Source organism: Sapajus apella, unplaced genomic scaffold (assembly GCF_009761245.1).
Source record: "Sapajus apella isolate SASKATOON/1434 unplaced genomic scaffold, GSC_monkey_1.0 scaffold24, whole genome shotgun sequence".
NCBI classification, from domain to species: Eukaryota; Metazoa; Chordata; class Mammalia; order Primates; family Cebidae; genus Sapajus; species Sapajus apella.
The window spans coordinates 15,723,439-15,743,374 of record NW_022436964.1 but is presented as its reverse complement, the minus strand read 5'-3'; the positions used below and the strand labels follow the sequence as shown (position 1 = coordinate 15,743,374).

The following is a 19,936-nucleotide window of genomic DNA, read 5'->3' as shown; positions in this document are numbered from 1 at the left end:
CTGGCCCTGCTCCAGGTTCACCGAGTGGCGGAGGCAGGAACAGGAGTAATAGGTCAAATCCACTGCCCATTTGGGTGGTGTGTGAGGAAGCCTGCCAGGTGCTCCCTGTTGGACAGGGGGCGACCTCCCAACCCCTAAGCTTCCTGGCTAGTCTCACCCAGCAGTGAGAGTTCTCTGCCAGCTTCAGTCCATCATACTCTTTGTTGCTAGAGGCAACCTGGTTGACTGTGTTACCATTCAAGTGTTAAAGAAGAAATTTGTTTCCAGTTTTCTATTGCTGTAAAACTAGACTTCAGCTTCCAGCTAGAATGGCCACAAAAGGCCAGGTGCAGTGGCTCACACCTGTAATCCCAGCACTTTGGGAGGTCATGGTGGACAGATCACCTGAGGTTAGGAGCTCAAGACAAGCCTGGCCAACATGGTGAAACCACATCTCTACTAAAAATGCAAAAATTAGCCAGGAGTAGAAGTACACAGCTGTAATCCCAGCTACCTGGGAGGCTGAAGCATGAGAATAGCTTGAACCCGGGAGATGGAGGTTGTAGTGAGCCAAGATTGTACCACTACAGCCTGGGCAACAGTCACTCTGTCTCTAAAACAAAACAAGCAAACAAAAAAAGAATGGCCACAAGAAAATGTGACTTTTTTTTCTTTCCTATTCTCAGAAACAGGAAGCAATCCAGTGTAAAACCTCAACAGGAAGACACTGTGATCATTCCTGCTGTTTGTGTGTGGCATTTACCAAGACTGCTCATTTGCTCGTCACAGTCCATTTAGACCTCAGGGCATCACAAGTGGTCTGACATTGCTGGGCGATGCAAAGGAATTAAGAAGCTGCAAACAGCAACAAAACAGGTCTAAGCCCTAGGAATTCTGCCCATGTGCTAACCATGTGCAATGTAACATAACCAGGCTCCAACGTTCAAAGGGTACTGGCTTGAAACATCAATTACTACACTCTGTCAGAGTTTTCGCACAGAAGCAAACTGTGCTGAAGTTTTGATTCTGTGATCTTTATAATTAAATTTGATGGAATGGGTAAGGCAAACAGACAACCAGTGGGAAAAAAAAATCTTCCTGTTACTCTGAAATCTGGTTAATGGAAATTCTTTCTTCAAGCCCCAGTCCTTGAGAAGTCCCCGCCTTAGACCTACACCCACTGGGCAGCCCTTACCTCATGTGCTGGGGCAGGCCGGGGTCTGGCTTGTGTGTTTTCATTGGAACTGCATAGATATCAGGATGCTTCTGGGCAATTTCGATCTGTGGTAATTAAAAAAGGAAAGAACAAGAGCGAAAGAATGAACCACTGGGCACTATGCTTGCTGATTTCCTGCTGGTCTCACCCTTTCCCTGTATCCTACTTATTTTCCCATCCCATTTCAAGAAGAGGAAACACAGAAGCAGCTTCCTCATTTCCATGGTTATGTGTGGTACCCGTCAAACAGGAAAATTGTTTAAAAGGAATGAAACTCTGACACATGCTACAACCTGGATGAATCTGGAGGACATGATGCTAAGGGAAATAAGCCAATCACAAAAAGATAAATCATGTATGATTCTACTTCTAGGAGGTTCCTACACTGTCCAATTCACAAAAAACAGAAAGTAGAAGGGTGGGTGCCAGGGGCTGCAAGGAGAGGAGAATGGTGAGTTAGTATTTACTGGGTATGGAGTTTCACGTGGAAAGGATGAAAAGGTTCTGGGAATGGGTGGTGGTGATGGCTGAACAGCGATGTGAAGGTTCTTCATGCTGCTGAACTGAACACTTTAAAATGGTTGAGGCTGGGTGCAGTGGCTCATGTCTGTAATCCCAGCACTTTGGGAGGCTGAGGAAGGTGGATTGCTTGAGCACAGGAGTTTGAGACCAGCCTGGCAACATGACAAAGCCCTGTCTCCACAAAAAATAGGAAAAATTAGCTGGGTATGGTGGTGTGTGCCTATTGTCACAGCTATTCAGGAGGCTGAGGTGGGAGCATCTCCTGAGCCTGAGACGTCGAGGCTATAGTGAGCTGTGATCACACCACTACACTCCAGCCTGGGTGACAGAGGGAGACTCTGTCTCAAACAAAACAAATACAACAAAATAAATAAAAGAAAAAAGTGGTTGAAATGGTAAAGTCATGTATATTTTACCACAATAGACAAATGCTCAGATGTATTGCTGTTGTGCTAGACTTGAAAGAAAACTCCCACATCTACCTGGCAAATATGCTCCACAGACCTTTAAACTCTTCTTAGACATTTGAAAGGTTCTATGTGCATATGGCATACAAATTCAAACAGCTTAAAAACTACAATCTATGGGCCTTACTATTTTAACACCCAAAGTCTGCTTTGTTTCTATGGCAAATCTGGGAGCCAATGAAGACTCCGTTAAGAGAAAAAAAAAATCACGTTCTAATTAAAATGATTTCTGAGAGGCACCGATTCTCTCATCACCCTTCCTCCTTCCAGAACCCTATACAAAGTTCTGTGTATAGACAGCAGAATCTTCTTCCCCTATATTGTCAAGTTTTCTTCATCAGAAGAACAAGGAACGTGCAGGGAGCTGGCAATCTGAAGTGACACACACAGCACATGCCTTTGTCACATCTGCAGCAGTGGAAAAGGAGCTGTGCACTGCTACACTGAAATCAAACTTATTTAAAACTCGTATTGATGACGTGTAGTTTAATAACAATTACCCTTGCATTCTGTGCTTCTTGGAGCTCCTGCATTCTCTGCAATCTGGCCTTGTGATCCATCTTCTCAAATATTTTGACCTTGCCCAGGACTGATTTGGGAGCATTATCTTGCTCCTCACTGCTCTCTCCCACTTCCTCACCCTCTGGGGGAGGGAGGGGAATAGAGGGCTTCAGTATAGGCCGCCCAAAGGCAGGTTTTGCTGCAACAGGAGGAGGATAACCTTTGGTAGATGCCCCAGGAATTTCATTACCAGCCATGGCAGAGGGGTTTGACTTATACTCATAGGATTTGGAGAAGTCAAAGGATTCTTCTTTGTTCTGGGCTTTGGCCTGCAGAGAGCAACGACACATTTTTACCTTGGGCTTTCAGTTTCTTTTCCAATCTATATTAGTGATTTAATATACTCCATTTCCTGATCAGTTTCCAAAGGTGGTCAACAAATACCATTCTGACAAGGAATGTAATACAGCAGCGCAAACAGCCACTGGCCGGGCTTCCTGAGCCCTACCTCCCTTCCTGCACTAGGGTATTAGGAATACCAGAAAGCCAAAAACGTGCAGGGAATGTGCTCGGAGGGCTGTGATTGCCAGAGGTAAGATCAGACCTGGAGTAATTTTGTTCTAGAGGAGATTAGCATCTAGAAGACAATCTCAGAACAATTCAGGCTTTGGGATTGGAAGAGTGGAACTCTGAGGTCAGATGCACCAAGGGTGCATGAGCCAGCCCAGAGGTGAAACCCAGGTCAGCTGAGGAATGAGACTGGGGTGGGGAGCAAGGAGAGCACGGCTTCATGCTAACAGCCACTTCTCCTTCATACTTCCAGTCCTGCCTGGCTTATAAATTGTCAATGATGTATTTTATGAAGTCACTTATTATTATTACTCAGGTCACTTATTATTATTATTACTCAGAACCTATTACATTTACTACTTCTGACAGCTCACAAAATCAATTATTGCTTTCTTCCCATCTAAATTATTGAGTTAGGCTGGGCGTGGCAGTTCATGCCTATAATCCCACCACTATGGGAGGCCAAGGTGAGCGGATCACCTGAGGACAGGAGTTTGAGACAAGCCTGGCCAACATCTCAAAACACCATCTCTACTAAAAATACAAAAATTAGCTGAATGTAGTGGTGTGCGCCTGAAAGTCCCAGGTTCTTGGGAGGCTGAGGCAGAATAATCACTTGAACCCAGGAGGTGGAGGCTGCAGTGAGCTGAGACCGTGCCACTGTACTCCGGCCTGGGCAACAGAGTGAGACTCTGTCTCAAAACATAATAATAAATAATAAAATAAATTATTGAGTTAAATAGATTTTATTTGTTTATAAGGAAAAGCATAGAGTCATCGCTCTGATTCTGACTGAAGGTAAATAATATTTTGATTACATAAAGACATATAATCTTTGTGTCTTTATATTGATTCTGTTCTTGATAACAATTTATTAAACAAATAAGCAGCTCTCTTAACGAGAGGCATCGTAAGCAATGTTGATGATATTCTCTTTAGCAAATCACCAGTAAGAATTATTTGGTGCATCTAAACCAGTCTGTGGGCAGAAAAGTTTAGCTGGACAGCAAAAGAAAAACAGATTCTGCAATTGGTAATTCTGGGCATGCAGCATTTTTTCAATGTTTTTCTTTACAGTCTTTTTTTTTTTTTTTCCAAAAAAAAAATAGATTAAACAAACACTAACAGTCCTAAAATTATATGCTCTCCTAATATTGCCGTTCCTTCCTTTTTGCCCTTCCCTAATTTGGGGGTTCACCCAACAGGCCAAAAGACTGACTAATGAGTTACAACTGTGATTAAATACCATCTTATCAGGCATGCTCCTCCCTGGCTGCCCAGGACTCCAGAGGCACCTGCTTCCTCTTCCTTCCCATCCTCGGCTTCCCAGCCACGTACCTTGGGCGGCTCTGGCTTGAATGCTGGGGGCGGGCTATTGTCCCTAAGTTGATCACTGCTAGCAGCCCTCCTCATCTGAGCTCGTGGCTCTGGGCTGGGTTTCCTTATGCTCTACAAGACATAAAGGTTCATTCACAACAAGAACATCCAAGCAGAGAGAACAGAGCACTCATCTGCTTTGCAGGAATTCTGCAAACTTGAGTGAGTTCAGAAGTTGAGGTCCTGAGCCGGTGCTTCTTTACTGAACAGGCAGACACCATCGTCAAATGCTTCAGACACATTTTTAAAAACTGGCTGCATCCAATGTAGAGTCTCTTCCTTTAAAGCACATTTTTTTAAAGAACCTTCCAAAAGCCTAACCTCTTGTGTCACTAACAACATCTAGTCTATAGACATCTGGGAGTTAATTTATTCTTGACAGCTTGTCTAGCATAAACTAATTTGTTGCTGTGGTGATGGTGTATTTTCTCCCCCTTCAGTTTGTTGTTGTTGGGTCTTCTTTTTTTTTTTTTTTTTTTTATAGTTCTATTTCAGAAAGAAAAAAATCATTGACTGGAACGAACTAAACTGGTAGAGAGAAATCCACAGCAATAATTATCCAAATATATGACTAATCTCATTACAAAGATCATTATTCCAACATTCTCTGAGGTTCAACTAATAATTGCTCTGGTCCTAATTTGGCGGTGACTTTACAGTGTCTGTCAATGTGTAAGGATTCCGTAAGCTGTCTAATCACAGTGGATGCACAGTACATGTGATCAGATGAATATCTGATCATAAACTCAATTAAAAAACTGAAATAAGGGAGAGAAGGAAACTGATAGGGAAATATTCAAGAGCTTTGGCAAGATTAGAAAGGTTAAAGGCAGGATGGGGAAGGAAAGCAAGGACATCTAAGAGTACAGAGAGAAACCTAATCAAAGGTTACAAGCACATACAACAATATTGCATGGGAAGGAATGTTCCTCTGGTAATTTGGACAGCCAACACATAAAGCCATTCTGTTTATCCATCACGCCTGAGGGCATGGGTGTGAGGAGTGCTGACCACTCAAGCTCTTCTGAAGCCCACCTGCCTGCCCCACTTTCCCACGGACTGCAACCATGCCAGTGTGGACTCAGAGCAAGAGACCCTGGAAGTCATCTGCTCCATCCCTTAGGAACGCCTTCCACAGCACCCTGAACATACAGCTGTCCATGAGAGTGCAAGGAAAACACCAGGCTCTCCTGCTCCTGCCCGTGGCCTGCCTCGCCTCACCTCCTCGTGCTGCACCGGCTCTGAGGAGCGGGTGATGGACGACACCAGCGGCTCCTCGGCTGGCTCATCCAGCTCATTGTCAGTGTAGGCGCCTCCTTCGCCGTCCGTGTCTTCAAAGTCACTGATGAGGCGGCTGTCGCAACTCAGATAGTCCGCGCCCATGGCAGTTAAGTAGGACATGCGGTCTTCGGGGTCATCATCCATCCCTTCCATCTAGAGGAATTTGTGTCGGAGGGTCAGTGGCCTCAAGAAAATTCCCAAGGGCACAGCCAAGTGACTAAAACCTCGATGTGCTCGCCAAGGAAGGCATCTTTTATTTTATTCCCTAAAATCACTTGGCTTTGGTACAATGTTAACACTATGCTCATTTTTGTGCAGGAACTCAAATTAGGGGCCCTGTAGCCTGTCTGTGCTACCATCCATCCTCCATACCAAAGCTGAGCCATACTCCCTCAGACTGTCTTGCTTTTCTTCTGAATCCAGCTCCTCTGCAGCCTGTTCTCCTGGGACCACTCTCCTAGTAATATCAACACATGCACACTGCCTTGTGTACACTCACATCCACAATTCTACAAGATTCTCAGCCCCTCAAAGGCAGAAGCTATATCCTGCTCAACTTGCTCTCCCCAGTGAAGCTTGCATAGAGTCTTCCAAACTGGAAGCATTCAATAGATGCCAGATACTTTGACTAAACATCTAGTTCTCAAAGAGCAAGACTTAGTCAATTCTGCAACAAAACAGTCACTGTAAAGTCTCACAAAACTACCTCAGTTCAGCTGGTATACAGGATACTAGCACCAAAAGCTTCTAGAATAAAAGGGGCCACAGGTAATAGAATCTCCCTCTTTTCTCCCTGCAGCACAGCCGCATGTGTGAGCTATCTCCATCAGGGAGAAGCGATCCAATTCTAGAGGCCTAGACAAATTCCCTAATGCTCCCACATCACCTTTTCAAACTCCCAGAACAATGGCACATTCCCAACACAACTCAACTTTTATTCTAAGTAATTTCAACTCTATTCACTTTTCTTCTTTTTATTAATTTTTAGTCATATTCTCTAAGTTGCTCAACCTCACCTCTCATCTGCACTCTAAGTTTCCCAAGTCCTTAGTAAGCTGTGGAGCTGAGCATGAGATCTTGTAAGCTCTGATTAGTGTACTTGGAATATAACACTAGTTACTACGTTAAAAGTAAAAGGGAAGTGAATGTAGGGCTGCACACATCACATTCTGCTCTTCTTTTAAAAGTCCCTTCATTTTTATTACTTGGTCAGAGAATTTATGAAATTTCAAACTTGATTAGCACACATGTGAGAATCACTTCAAATGGGAACGGCTTGACTACATTCACTGCCCTCTTGAGAAAGTTTCAGAACAGGGACTCTCACCTTATAGCAGCATATCTATGCCACATACCTTTCCTTCAGAGACCCAAACTGCTTCTCCTTGCTGATGCTGAATAGTGTCCTTCAAGCTGCCAAACCAGCTATCATTGGCTGAATTTAGGTTGATTGTAGCTACAGAAATGTAAACAAAAATGTTGCATTAACTTCCAGAGCCAAATTTATTAAGGATGCTATTTGACGTAACTTATACTCAGTTCTGTAATATTTGAATTAAGACTTGAGCAGACACAAGAAAATGTCTGTACAACTTTGACTGCTAAACCCCTTTCAATGAATGCAATTAAAACTATTAACCATCTAGCTATTTGAGTTCACATTATGGGTGGATGTGATAAAGCTAAAAATAGATTTTCAGAATGTTTGTTTTCAGAAAAGTTAACTTTAAAAAATGTTTTTTGCCAGGCGCAGTGGCTCATGCCTGTAATTCCAGTACTTTGGGAGGCCGAGGCGGGCAGATCATGAGGTCAGGAGTTCAAGACCATCCTGGCAAACAGGGTAAAACCTCATCTCTACTAAAAATACAAAAATTAGCTGGGCACTATGGCATGTGCCTGTAGTCCCAGATACTCGGGAGGCTGAGGCAGGAGAATCGCTTTAACCCAAGAGGCGGAGGTTGCAGTGACCGGAAATCATGCCACTGCACTACGGCCTGAGTGACAGAGGGAGACTCCATCTTAAAAGTTAAAAACAAACAAACAAACAAAAAACTGTTTTTAAGAAGGGTGTTTTTGGCTGAGTGTGGTGTCTCATGCCTGTAATCCCAGCACTTTGGGAGGCCAAGGCAGGCAGATGACCTGAGGTCAGGAGTTCAAGACCAGCCTGGCCACATGGTGGTGAAACCCTGTCTCTACAAAAATACAAAACTCAGCCAGGTGTGATGGCAGGCAGGTGCCTGTAATCCCAGCTACTAAGGGAGGCTGAGGCAGGAGAATTGCTTGAACCTGGGAGGCAGAGGTTGCAGTAAGCCAATACCATGCCATTGAACTCAGCCTAGGCAACAGAGCAAGACAGTCTCAAAAAAAAAAAAAAAAAAAAAAGAAAAGAAAGAAAGCAAAACAAAAACAAAAAAAGCATGTTTTCAGGAACAAAGATACATCTAAAATAAATACAGGCAAGGTGCCATGGCTCATGCCTATAATCCTGGCACTCTGGGAGACCTGGGTGGGTGGATCACTTGAGGCTAGGGGTTTGAGACCAGCTTGACCAACCCAGTCTCTAATAAAAATACCAAAATTAGCTGGGCGTGGTGACGTACATCTGTGGTTCCAGCTACTCAGGAGGCTGAGGCACGAGAATTGCTTGAACCCGGGAGGTGCAGGCTACAGTGAGCCAAGATCACACCACTGCACTCCAGCCTGGGTGACAGAGCAAGACTCTAAAGATCATTTATATAGACATGTATATTATAAATAAGAAAAATATACACTAATATACTGTTGGCTACCTCCAATAAAATATTAAAAGTAACACTTAAACATACACTTTTCCCTTTGCATCTGTAGAGGATTGGTTCCAGGACACCCCCAACTTGGATACAAAAATCCACAGATGCTCAAGTCCCTGATACAAAATGACATAGTATTTGCATACGACTTATGTACATCCTCTTATATACTTCAAATCATCTCTAGATTACTTATAATTCCTAATACAATGTAAATGCTACACAAATTGTTGTTATACTATATTGTTAAGGGAATAATGACAAGAAAAAACCCTGCATATATTTAGATGTAACCATCCATTTTATCCCCCAAATATTTTCTATACACGATTAGCTGAATTCATGGATGTGGAAACCACAGACAGCATCATTTTGATAGACTTACACATTTTCGAATATACATACAAATTAAACTCAACCAGTGTGTATTCAAAGAAAAAACATTTTCTACTCAGAACAAAGCATATCTTACATAGTAGCACTTGCATCAGTTAGTTATTTCCAAGTACCTTACCTGGAGTTGGTCATTTCATGATTATGCAAACTTTGCACGGTAGGTATTGCTATGATGCCCATCTTATAGATGAGAAACCAAGGCAGAGTAGTGAAATTAACTAGCCCAAGACTGCACACCAAGCAAGTGTGAAGCTTGGATGCAAGCTCAGAAGTTTGCTCCCAGAGCCTATGGCCTCAGCCACCACACTACATGGCCCATCTAAAAACAGAAATTTACCGTACAGATATAAAATACCAACAAAGTACAATATATGCCATTTCTTCAGCAATATGTATTATGGACCTAATGGAGATAAACTAGACAAGCAAGTTGGTCCAAAATAACAAGTTCAATTGTGCCTAAAATTATCAGACTGCAGGTAAATTAGGATTTCCTTTAAACTACATTGCCGTGGCGTTTTGTATTGTATTATCACGTCTGAAGCCAAAAAGAACCATTAAGCAAATTTTGTAAGCAATGATGCTTCAGGTTTTCTTCCCAGTAACATAGCTTTCTTCCATTTAAGAAGTTCTAACAGTGACCTTGGAAAATCCTGAATGAGTTTACAATCTCCTTGGTTATTAATTATTTACAGCATTGATAAATAAACTGATCCATAGGACAACCTGAAGCAAATTAACTTTGATTCCATGGATTTCTGTATTCTTATCATGGTATTCTGCAAAGACTACTGTGCTCATCTCATAGCTAAAATATGATACTTAAACACAGAAGTGAGATTTTGTACCCCAGTTACAAAATGAGTGATTTACACTAAATACACGCAAAATGTTAAGCAGTCTTTTAAAGCTTTATGTTGGAGCTAAGTACAGTCTATATTCATCCTAAAGAAAATCTAAAATTAAAAGGGCCATTTGTGAGATGCAGGAAATATGTTCTTACCCCTCCATAAAGAAAATCACAAAACCCTCTTACTGAATTCACATTAACAGTCAATTTTATGAATAAAAATTGAGAGCTTCACAGCAGCTAATTTCCTAAGCTGCATATAAAGGTAATATCCAACTCATGTACTTGACCTCTTAACAGGCAAGTGCACAGACATGAGGCGGCCTTCCCTTGACTCTGCTGAATTAAGTACCTTTGGCTTATAATTGGAGTCTCTCATTTGGCTTCTCAGATTCTTTGCCTTGGAGCAATACTAGTTAATTACCTGCTGCTCCTAACCTCTGGGCTATGCCTATATCCCCTTGGATAGACTTCATCTATCTTTTGAGCTCACGAAAGAGAAGTACTGAAAGGATGCTCACTCAGCCACTGCCTTAGTTGGGAGTACTGAGGTTCTGAGGGCCCAGCCCTGACATGTATGGTCAGTGCAACTTCCTCCTCCCAGCCAAGGGATTTTGGAGGCACCAAGAACAACTGCAAAAGGTAATATCTAAGACTAGAGGGTTTAATGAAGGGGAGAAATGGGGAATGACTGCTAATGGGTATCGGGTGTCTTTTGGGGATGATTAAAATGTCCTAAGATTGATTGTGATGACAGCTGTACAACTTTAAATGTACTAAAACCCACTGAATTACATACTTTTTTTTTTTTTGGAGACAGGGTCTCCTTGTTGCCCAAGCTGGGGTGCCGTGGCACAATCTTGGCTCACTGCAACCTCCAGCTCCCAGGTTCAGGTGATCCTCCCACCTCAGCCTCCTGAGTAGCTGGGACTATGGACACCCACCACCACACCTGTCTGATTTTTGTATTTTTAGTAGAGATAGGGTTTCACCATGTTGCTCAGGCTGCTCTCAAACTCCTGAGCTCAGATGACCCGCTTGCCTTGGCCTCCCAAAGTGCTGTGATTACAGGCGTGAGCCAATGTGCCCAGGCGAACTGTACACTTTTCAATGGGTGAATTATATGCTATGTAAGCTAAATCTCAATGAAGCTTTTCATATGCCTGGGTTAACAGTGGCACACTAGACCTTCTCTTAACGGGTAAGCAACAGCCAAAGTACCTAGCTAGGAAGCTCAGTAACTTCCTTCTGTTTTCTGTGGTCAACTAGCTAGTCTACATTCCTTTGAGAAATCAGGAATTAAAATTCCACAATGTAATATAAAAGGGTAGCCCCATTTGGGTCTCTAAATCCATAATTCAACTTAAATAATCTTCGAAACATGAACTAAGTGCTTTGAAGACTCCAAGAAAATATGTAATTCAAAGTTTGTTTAAAAAAAACCAATTTTTTGATATTATACATGCAAATGTATTTTATAGTAAATTTTTAAAAATTGTTAGTAGGGGAGGCAAGCCTAACACTTAAACTTATTATGACAAGTCAACTTGCTTTTGGGCAAATCTCAGAATAAAGCTTCCCTAGTTTAACTGAGAAGTACTGTAAAACTGTAAGGAGAACTATTTTCATATTGTCATAATTAAATGCTTGGGAGGAAGAGGGGCTTTCTTACTACTTTGCAAAAAGGAAAACAAAGGAGACTAAAGAGACTACATGTAATATAAAGCTCGACTTCAAATTACTTTGTTCATCAAAGCACTCTATTATTCTCAATTATTAACTCACAAAAATGCCATACACTTAAAATCATTTTAAAAGCCTATAAAATAGGCCAGGCAGGCCAGGCGCGGTGGCTCATGTCTGTAATCCCAGCACTTTAGGAAGCCAATGCGGGCGAACTGCTTGAAGCCGAGGGGTTTGAGACCAGCTTGGGCAACATGGTGAAAACCTGTCTCTACAAAAAATACAAAAATTAGCTAGGCATGGTGGTGTGTGCCTGTAGTCCCAGCTACGCCAGAGGCTGAGGTGGGAGGCTTCCCTTGAGCCCAGGAAGCAGAGGTTGCAGTGAGCCAAGATTGAGCCACTGCACTCTAGGTTGGGCAACAGAGGGAGACTCTTGTCTCAAAAAGAAAAAGAAAAGAAAAAGAAAACCTACAAAATATTAATTCTGCCTGAAGTTTCTAGTGCTCAAATGTAAAGACCAGTGTTTCTGACCATGGCACACAGCCTCGAGTCAAAACCTGGTCAAGCTGAGTGGGACAAGAGTAAGATGGGGAATAAAATCAATTAGTACAGTCACCCATACCCGCAATCTTGACTCACTGTAACCTCTGCTTCATGGGCTCAAGAAACCCTCCCACCTTGGCCTCCCAGGTAACTGGGACTACAGGCACACACCACACAGCTGTAGGGAGATAAACTTAGAAGTCTGGAAGAGTACTGTAAAAGACCGTTTAATAGAAAATTGGCCGGGTGCGGTGGCTCAAGCCTGTAATCCCAGCACTTTGGGAGGCCGAGGCAGGTGGATCATGAGGTCAAGAGATCGAGACCATCCTGGTCAACATGGTGAAACCCCGTCTATACTAAAAATACAAAAAACATTAGCTGGGCATGGTGGCGCGTGCCTGTAATCCCAGCTACTCAGGAGGCTGAGGCAGGAGAATTGCCTGAATCCAGGAGGCGGAGGTTGCGGTGAGCCAAGATCGCGCCATTGCACTCCAGCCTGGGTAACATGAATGAAACTCCGTCTCAAAAAAAAAAAAAAAGAAAATTGGAGCTTGCTGGTCAAAGTTGCTCAAGACCCTGCACCACCTATCCTGAAGACTGCACAATTCTATATAAGGATTGGCAATTTATGGTGAGGTAAGATCACTTCAACATTCCAGATGAGCTCAATGCTCACAGTGTATGTTTCCATTCCAACCTCTGACCTGAGTTATTCTAAAACTTTCAAGTTCCTGAAGAGTTTAGGCAAGAAATGGCTCGGTGTACCAGAGGCAGTTCTAACATAAGTTACAAACATTTATGCTTTGCCCATGTGCTAGTCCTGATGCTGGCCTCAGGCACATAGACACTGGAAAATGTTCACGCTTTGCCTTCAAGGCTCTTATAATCCATTTATGGAGCTAACTGAGGTGTTGCTAACCTCTTCCATACACATGGACCCCTCCAGATCCTCACTGATTTAGTCCGCTACTGTGGCCTGTGCTCCTAAGAGCAAATGATGCGGATTCAAGGTTAGATCAAGGGAGAGCCCCAGAGTCACTGGCTGCCTTCTTCTACCCTGCTCTCCTCATCCAGCCACCTTCAGCCTAGTTCTTCCTCTACAATGCACTATATTTCCCTTCCCAATGTCTTCCATCCTCACATGAACCCCAAATTTGACTCAGAGGGAAGACCCTAGCTATTCAGTGTACTCAGACAAAGGCAGGAAGGAAAATAAAGTGGGAATAGTTTTAACTTCATTTATAATCACTTCAGCCTCCGTTTTTTAATCTGTCAAAAGGAAAGGCTGCATTACGTGACCCCTTTGGAAATTAGAATATGTCTGTGCTATAACATATGTACAATATTGGACAGTGAGGGACATCATAGTTTAGTCTGGGCTCAGCCATATACCAGAATTGTGACTATGCAAAAGTGCAGGCCTTTCTTATGGCCTTAATAAGGCAGCACACGTGAAAGGCTGTACCACTGCTCACTGTTGCTGTAATAGTCACAATAATAAGAATTATAATAAATACCGTAAAAATGACAGAAAAGACATTCATGAATATACCAAGAGTGTGAGTACTTAAGACTCTATATTCACAGAAATCTAGTTTATGATGGACCACTTCCTCCTCTGCATTTGGTTAAACTACCTCTCATTTGGCCAAGTGGTAAGTAGTGCACCTCTCTTTAACAAGAAAAACCAAGTTACACTAAAACAAGTGTCTAAAGTGAACGCAATCATTCACCCCTTCTTCCCCAGTATCAGAGACATGCTAAAAATGACATGGGTGGGTGATGATGGGCAATAAACTCAATGAGCTATCCTCACCCTGAGGATATCATATTCTTGCAGTCTCTTCATGTTGCCCCCACAAAATAATGCCCTGCATGACCATAAATTTTATGTAACCCTTTCAGACTCTTAATAATCCCATATTCACAGAATTAATCATTTATATAGGTAGTGCATATATTGTTTCTAAAATATGTCACGTTCTTAGACCATTTTACTTTCATGATTAAATAGCAACAGGTTTTCATTTCATGGACTTAAAAAATATATTCTGTTAGGTAAATCTTTTAACATGTACAAAAGTACAGATAGCAGTTTAGCAACTAACAACTATTTATCAACCAGTTCAACAACTAACAACTGTTAAGTCTCGGCCAGTCTTGTCTTGTCTCTATCCCACATACTCCCCTCACTGCAGACTATGTAGGCAAATTTCCAACATTGTATTAGGTCAACCATAAATATTTTATTTAGTATGCATTTCTAAAAGAATTTCATTTAAAAAAAAATCACAATATTATTACCACACCTAACGAAGAGTAATAAACCTTTAAGTCATCCAATATTTAGAATGCTCAAGTTTCTATTTTAAGATTTTTTTTTTTTTAAGAGACAGGGTCTCACTCAGTCACCCAGGCAGGAGTGCAGTGGCGCCATCATGGAGCAACAAGGAACAGCAGCTTCGAACTCCTGGCTCAAGCGATCCTCCCACCTCAACCATAGGTATGCACCACCATGCTCAGCCACTTTTTTTTTAAGTGGAGATGGTATCTCACTATGTTGCTCAGCTGGTCTTGAACCCCTGGGCTCAAGTGATCCTCCTGCCTTGGCCTCCCAAAGTATTAGGATAACAAATGTGATCCACCAACCTGGACAGGGATATTTTAAAATAATGAAACCAAATTCCTTTTACTTTGTAAGTTAGTGCATGTATTGAAGGTGAGTAGAGAACAATGACACAATCTCTGGAGAGATGAAGGTGTTCTGCCTGGCTCAGTCGCTAACTGTATAGTCTAACAGGAAAATCTGAATTTCATTAAAATGGCTAATTATTACTACATTATGGATCTTTATGATCATTTTCAAATAGACAAAATTACGAAGTTCAATATACAAATGCCATTGGTCTAATCTTATTTTATAGGATTAACTATTTTTGAAGGAGTCATGAACACGATTTCAAATTCTCCATTCAGGTTAATTTGTTATTTCTTTTATTCTTCAATTCTCTATTTCTCATTTTTTTAGCAAAGGGACTACATTTACGTTTCACTTACCTGTAAAAAGGTGTGGACAAGTTTTTTTAAGCTTGTTGGCTTGATCAAATAACTTTCGAGAACTTTTGTTGGATGTTGGATTTAACCTTTGTCTCATAGTTTTGACACCTTGTCTGGAGTCTGGGTTGAAAAAAATCACAATTGGGAACCACTGGGTGTAATTCAACAGGTCCACAGCTTTTGGAGTCACATCCAGTAGTGCATGCTTATCCTGTTACAAACAGGGAAAAGTTATATAAATGGGTATATAAAGTAATATAGCATCAAATACTTTCTTTTAATAAGTAAAGGCTGAATGAGATATATCTTGTTCATTTGTTTATTTCTTCATTTACTTATTTGAGATTGAATCTCGCTCTGTTGCCCAGGCTGGAGTTCAGTGGCGCGACCTCGGCTCACTGTGACCTCCACCTCCTAGTTCAAGCAATTCTCCTCTCTCAGCCTCCTGAGTAGCTGGGATTTCAGGCACCTGCCACCACCACGCCCAGCTAGGTTTTGTATTTTTAGTAGAGACAGGGTTTCACCACATTGGCCAGGCTTGTCTCAAAACTCCTGACTTCGGTGATCCACCCGCCTTGGTGTCCCGAAGTGCTGGGATTATAGACATGAGTTTCCATGCCTGGACTATCTTGTAAATTTAAATCAAGAAGCAGAAAACATTTCCTTTCACTTAATGCTCACTTCAATATTATCAATGTGTTAGAACTTCTGATAAAATGAATCAACACATTCTTTGGTATAATGCTGAGAACTCCAAAAAAAACAATATGGTACTGCCAGAGAACAGTGACTGATTTCCACACAGTGAAATGGTTTGCATTTACATTAATTTTTTTTTTTTTTTTTTTTTTTTTTTTTTTTGATATGCAGTTTCGCTCTTGTGGCCAATCTCGGCTCACTGCAACCTCCACCTCCTGGGTTCAAGCCATCCTCCTGCCTCAGCCTCCCAAGTAGCTAAGATTACAGGCCGCCACCACCATGCCTGGCTAATTTTTGTATTTTTAGTAGAGACAGAGTTTCAGCATGTCAGCCAGGCTGGTCTCAAACTCCTGACCTCAAGTGATCCACCCGCCTTGGCCTCCCAAAGTGCTGGGATTACAGGTGTAAGCCACAGCACCTAGCCACATTTTTATTATAAACATTTAATGATTAAAGTACAGATATCATTCTAAAAGGGACTGCAGCAAACCATGATCCAATTCTTTCTGAGAACATGGTCTGAGGATGAATTTTCTCACCTGTTCAATAATTTGCCTCACGGTATTTAACCGGACCACTCCAGTGGATTTCTCAGATCCTGCATCTTTTGGTTCCGTTTCTGCAAAAGCAAAAGCAGGGAGCTAAATAACTGTTGGGAAACGGTGACAACCAAATACTCCCACCTAGCATCAGCAATGATGGCACACCTGACATTAGGTGTCTTCTAACGAGATTCAGTGGGAAGAACCCACACAACCTGTTTAGTGGAAATATAATTGTGAAGAAACGGTTAGGCCAGCCCAACAGGAAGCACTCTAGGAGAAAACTAGCTTGGATTCTTCAAAATATCAGTGTAACAAAATAATTTAGAAAAAAAGGGGACTGGAAAGGCATAAAAATCACAAAAATACATAAAAATCAAATGTCATGAATAATGCTTGGTTGTTAGCTTGAATTTTTTTTAAAAAAAAAAAAGCTATGGAGGCCATAACTAGGACAATCGAGAAAATGTGGAAAATGGACTATAGACGAAATCACGCTGTATCAATGTTACCTTTCTTGGCTGTGATAATGGTATTGTGGTTACGTGGGAGAAAGTCCTTGTTCTTAGGAGATTCACACAAATATTCAGGGATTAAGTGTTATAAATGATTCTGCAGAAATTTGTGTGTGTGTGTGTGTGCGCGTGTGTGCGTGTGCGTGTGTGTGTCTATGGTGCAAGCAGTGGGTTAGAGAAAGTATGTGACAAAATGTTAACAACTAGTGATTCCAGGTGATTATTCTTCCAACTCTGTATGTTAGACATTTTTCAAAACAAAAATTTGACGAGAAAAAAAGAAAATACTGACAGACTTACTAGCAGCTTGAAACAAGTCAGGTAACTCATTCGCCAATTTTTCCATTGCTATATCAGCTATGGGGCCGAATAAGACCACAGGTCTCTTGAAACCAGCTGAAATGACAAGAAAGGCCATTATAACATACACACTTGTCTAGCTATTAAGATAAGCAGCAAAAGTAGTGTATGGACTTTTGATAACACAACTAAATGAAAGAAACTGTCTTCTCCCACCCCCACAGAAGACTAAGCCTTCACTATCCTCACCATTTAAAACAGTCTTTTTCTTTTCATTCAACCCCATACTGATTTTTTTTTTTAAGAAATAAGATCTCACTATGCTGCCCAGACTAAATTCAAACCTCAGGCTCAATTGATCCCCCTACATCAAGCCTACTGAGTAGCTGGAACTACACTGCCTAGCTCCTCACCATTTTTTAAACACAAACTTCGCCATTGGAAACTTTTTATTTTTTATAAAGACGAGGTCTTACTATATTGCCCAGGCTAGTCTTGAACTTCTGAGCTCAAGTGATCATCTCACCTTGGCCTCCCAAAGCGCTAGGATTATAGGCGTAAGGTACAGTGCCCAGCCAATATGCGAAAACTTTTGAACAGTGGTATTAAAACGTTTTTTAGGTTGCAGAAATATGCCTCAATTTAGGAACTGGAATAGCTCACTTTTTATAAATCATGCTCCTTGTCAGAATTTGATTTCAACTCTATAAACTCTATTTTAATAACACAACTAAATGAAAGAAACTGTGGTTTCTCCCACCCCCAATTCAGCTTGGCTTTGGCATAATTGACATACATAAGTTAGAACTTGACCAAAAGTCTGAAGATGAAGGTGAATGGGCTCAGAGCCCAGTGGGATCCTTTCCAGGCCCCATGTGGCTTCCTCACCTTCTCGCAGCAAAACCCTCTCATAAGCCGGGAACTTGGTGCTGACAGACACGACGGCAGTTAGGTCTTCCCGACTTTTCCTCAGGTTCTTCTTCGCCCCAGACCTCTGGCCACGGGTTCTCCAGAAATCTGCCCTGTCCCCAGCGTTGTCTCTCTGGGCATTCTGAACACTGGCCATTTGTTCAGCTCTGAGAGGAAACCATGGGAAGTCAATCTCCAAAGCCAGGAAATGCAGCAAACATGCATTTTGTTAATCAAATCTAGTCAATCTTATTTCTGAGCTCAGAGAAGACTCGGCTTGACAATGAAGAAGTTTCAGAGGGTGGGAAATGTGGAGACCTTGACTTCTAAATGGGAACAGTAAAAGGCTGGGTCTCTATGAAATCTACCAGAAGTGGCTCAGCAATAAATGTGAAATTTGGCTCATCCTGATATGCAGGTACACAGTACACACACCTGGAACTCCCAATCAAATGCAGGTCTCTTTTCTAGGTTCCTGCACTGTCAGCCAAACACCAAGTGTTCACTGAGGTGCATAAGCTTTTCCAAGGATGAAGACTGGGCACCACACAAGGGTACCTTGTCTCTAAGAGGTGTGCTGGTGTGCTATGGCCATTCAGTATCTCTCTTGCACAACGGTGCAAGGCAGTGGATGCTCCTTAGGAAGCTGTTCAAACAGCACATGTAACAACCAACCACATGATGCTAAATTTACTCACAACCAACCAGCTGGTGGCTATTTATAGTTCAGGCTGCTCCCCATAAACAAGAAATAGATGATGACAAGTAATGAACTCATGTGGGGTTTCCTTTTGAGTGTGTGGGTGGGGTTTCTGTAGTTTTCTGTAGGGGGAAGTATTAAAAGGGATGTGTGAAAATACAATCTCTGTTACCTGCTCTTGTTAGGGATTAAGCCTTTCTCCAACTCGTTCCCAATCCTCACAGCCAGCCAGTGGCCCAGCTTGCCATCATACAGCGTGTCTACCACTCGGAAGACCTCCCCCCTGGTGAAGGCCAGGCTCTGTGGAGTTTCCTTCTCACATTCAAAGTGACTTCTTATAAAAAATGAATCTCCTCTGCCACATGCCAGGATGTCTCTATACACTGAAAGACAAAAGCATCATTTGCTGCATTCAGCTTAGTAAAAGTATTAGACACTCAACACAGCCTCTCCTATCTCTGATCTCCCTTTTACCTTCTTTCCGTTCAGTACATAAGCCCTATGGGAGTCACAGCTCCAACAGGAACAAGGACGAATAACGAACTTCATGGCTTGCTGCAATGGTTAGTTTTATTTTAACATGATCGGGCCATGAAATGACCAGATATTTGGTCAGACATTATTCTTTCTCTGAGGGTGTTTTTGAATGAGAGTAACATGTAAATGGGTAGACTGAGCAAAGAAGAGCACCCTCCCCAATGCAGGTAGGCTTCATCCAATCAGCTGAGGGCCTGAAGAGAATAACAATCAGACCCATTCTCAGTGAAGAGGGAACTAGTCTTCCTGCCTGATGGCCTTCAAAAGGCGACATGAGCTCTTTTGCCTGCCTTTGTACTAGAACTACACATCATTGGCTCTCCTGGTTCTCAGGCCTTCAGACTGAGACTAGAACTAAATCACTGGCTCTACTGAGTCTCCACCTTGCCCGTTTTCACTGCAGATCTTGGCACTTGCCAGTCTCCATAGTTATGTGAGCCAACTCTTTATAATAAGTCTCTTTCTCTCCTATTGATTCCAGTATCTCCTATTGGTTCTGTTTC

At 42.1% G+C, this 19,936-nt stretch overlaps 1 protein-coding gene across 8 annotated transcripts in view; it reads right to left on the bottom strand.

Moving 5' to 3' along the window:
* Nucleotides 1–19,936, bottom strand: part of TJP2 (tight junction protein 2) — a 137,374-nt gene that overhangs the window by 1,082 nt on the left and 116,356 nt on the right. For 4 of the 8 annotated variants that reach the window (XM_032290955.1, XM_032290949.1, XM_032290952.1 and 1 more), the window contains 10 exons: nucleotides 19,069–19,279; nucleotides 18,176–18,363; nucleotides 17,288–17,383; nucleotides 16,470–16,549; nucleotides 15,232–15,442; nucleotides 7,269–7,369; nucleotides 5,854–6,066; nucleotides 4,594–4,704; nucleotides 2,685–3,014; nucleotides 1,175–1,260 (listed from right to left, as the gene is read on the bottom strand). In XM_032290955.1, the coding sequence (XP_032146846.1) occupies nucleotides 1,175–1,260; nucleotides 2,685–3,014; nucleotides 4,594–4,704; nucleotides 5,854–6,066; nucleotides 7,269–7,369; nucleotides 15,232–15,442; nucleotides 16,470–16,549; nucleotides 17,288–17,383; nucleotides 18,176–18,363; nucleotides 19,069–19,279 (1,627 nt within the window). The remainder of the gene's footprint in view (nucleotides 1–1,174; nucleotides 1,261–2,684; nucleotides 3,015–4,593; nucleotides 4,705–5,853; nucleotides 6,067–7,268; nucleotides 7,370–15,231; nucleotides 15,443–16,469; nucleotides 16,550–17,287; nucleotides 17,384–18,175; nucleotides 18,364–19,068; nucleotides 19,280–19,936) is intronic. The other 4 variants (XM_032290950.1, XM_032290953.1, XM_032290954.1 and 1 more) reach the window with 2 other exon arrangements.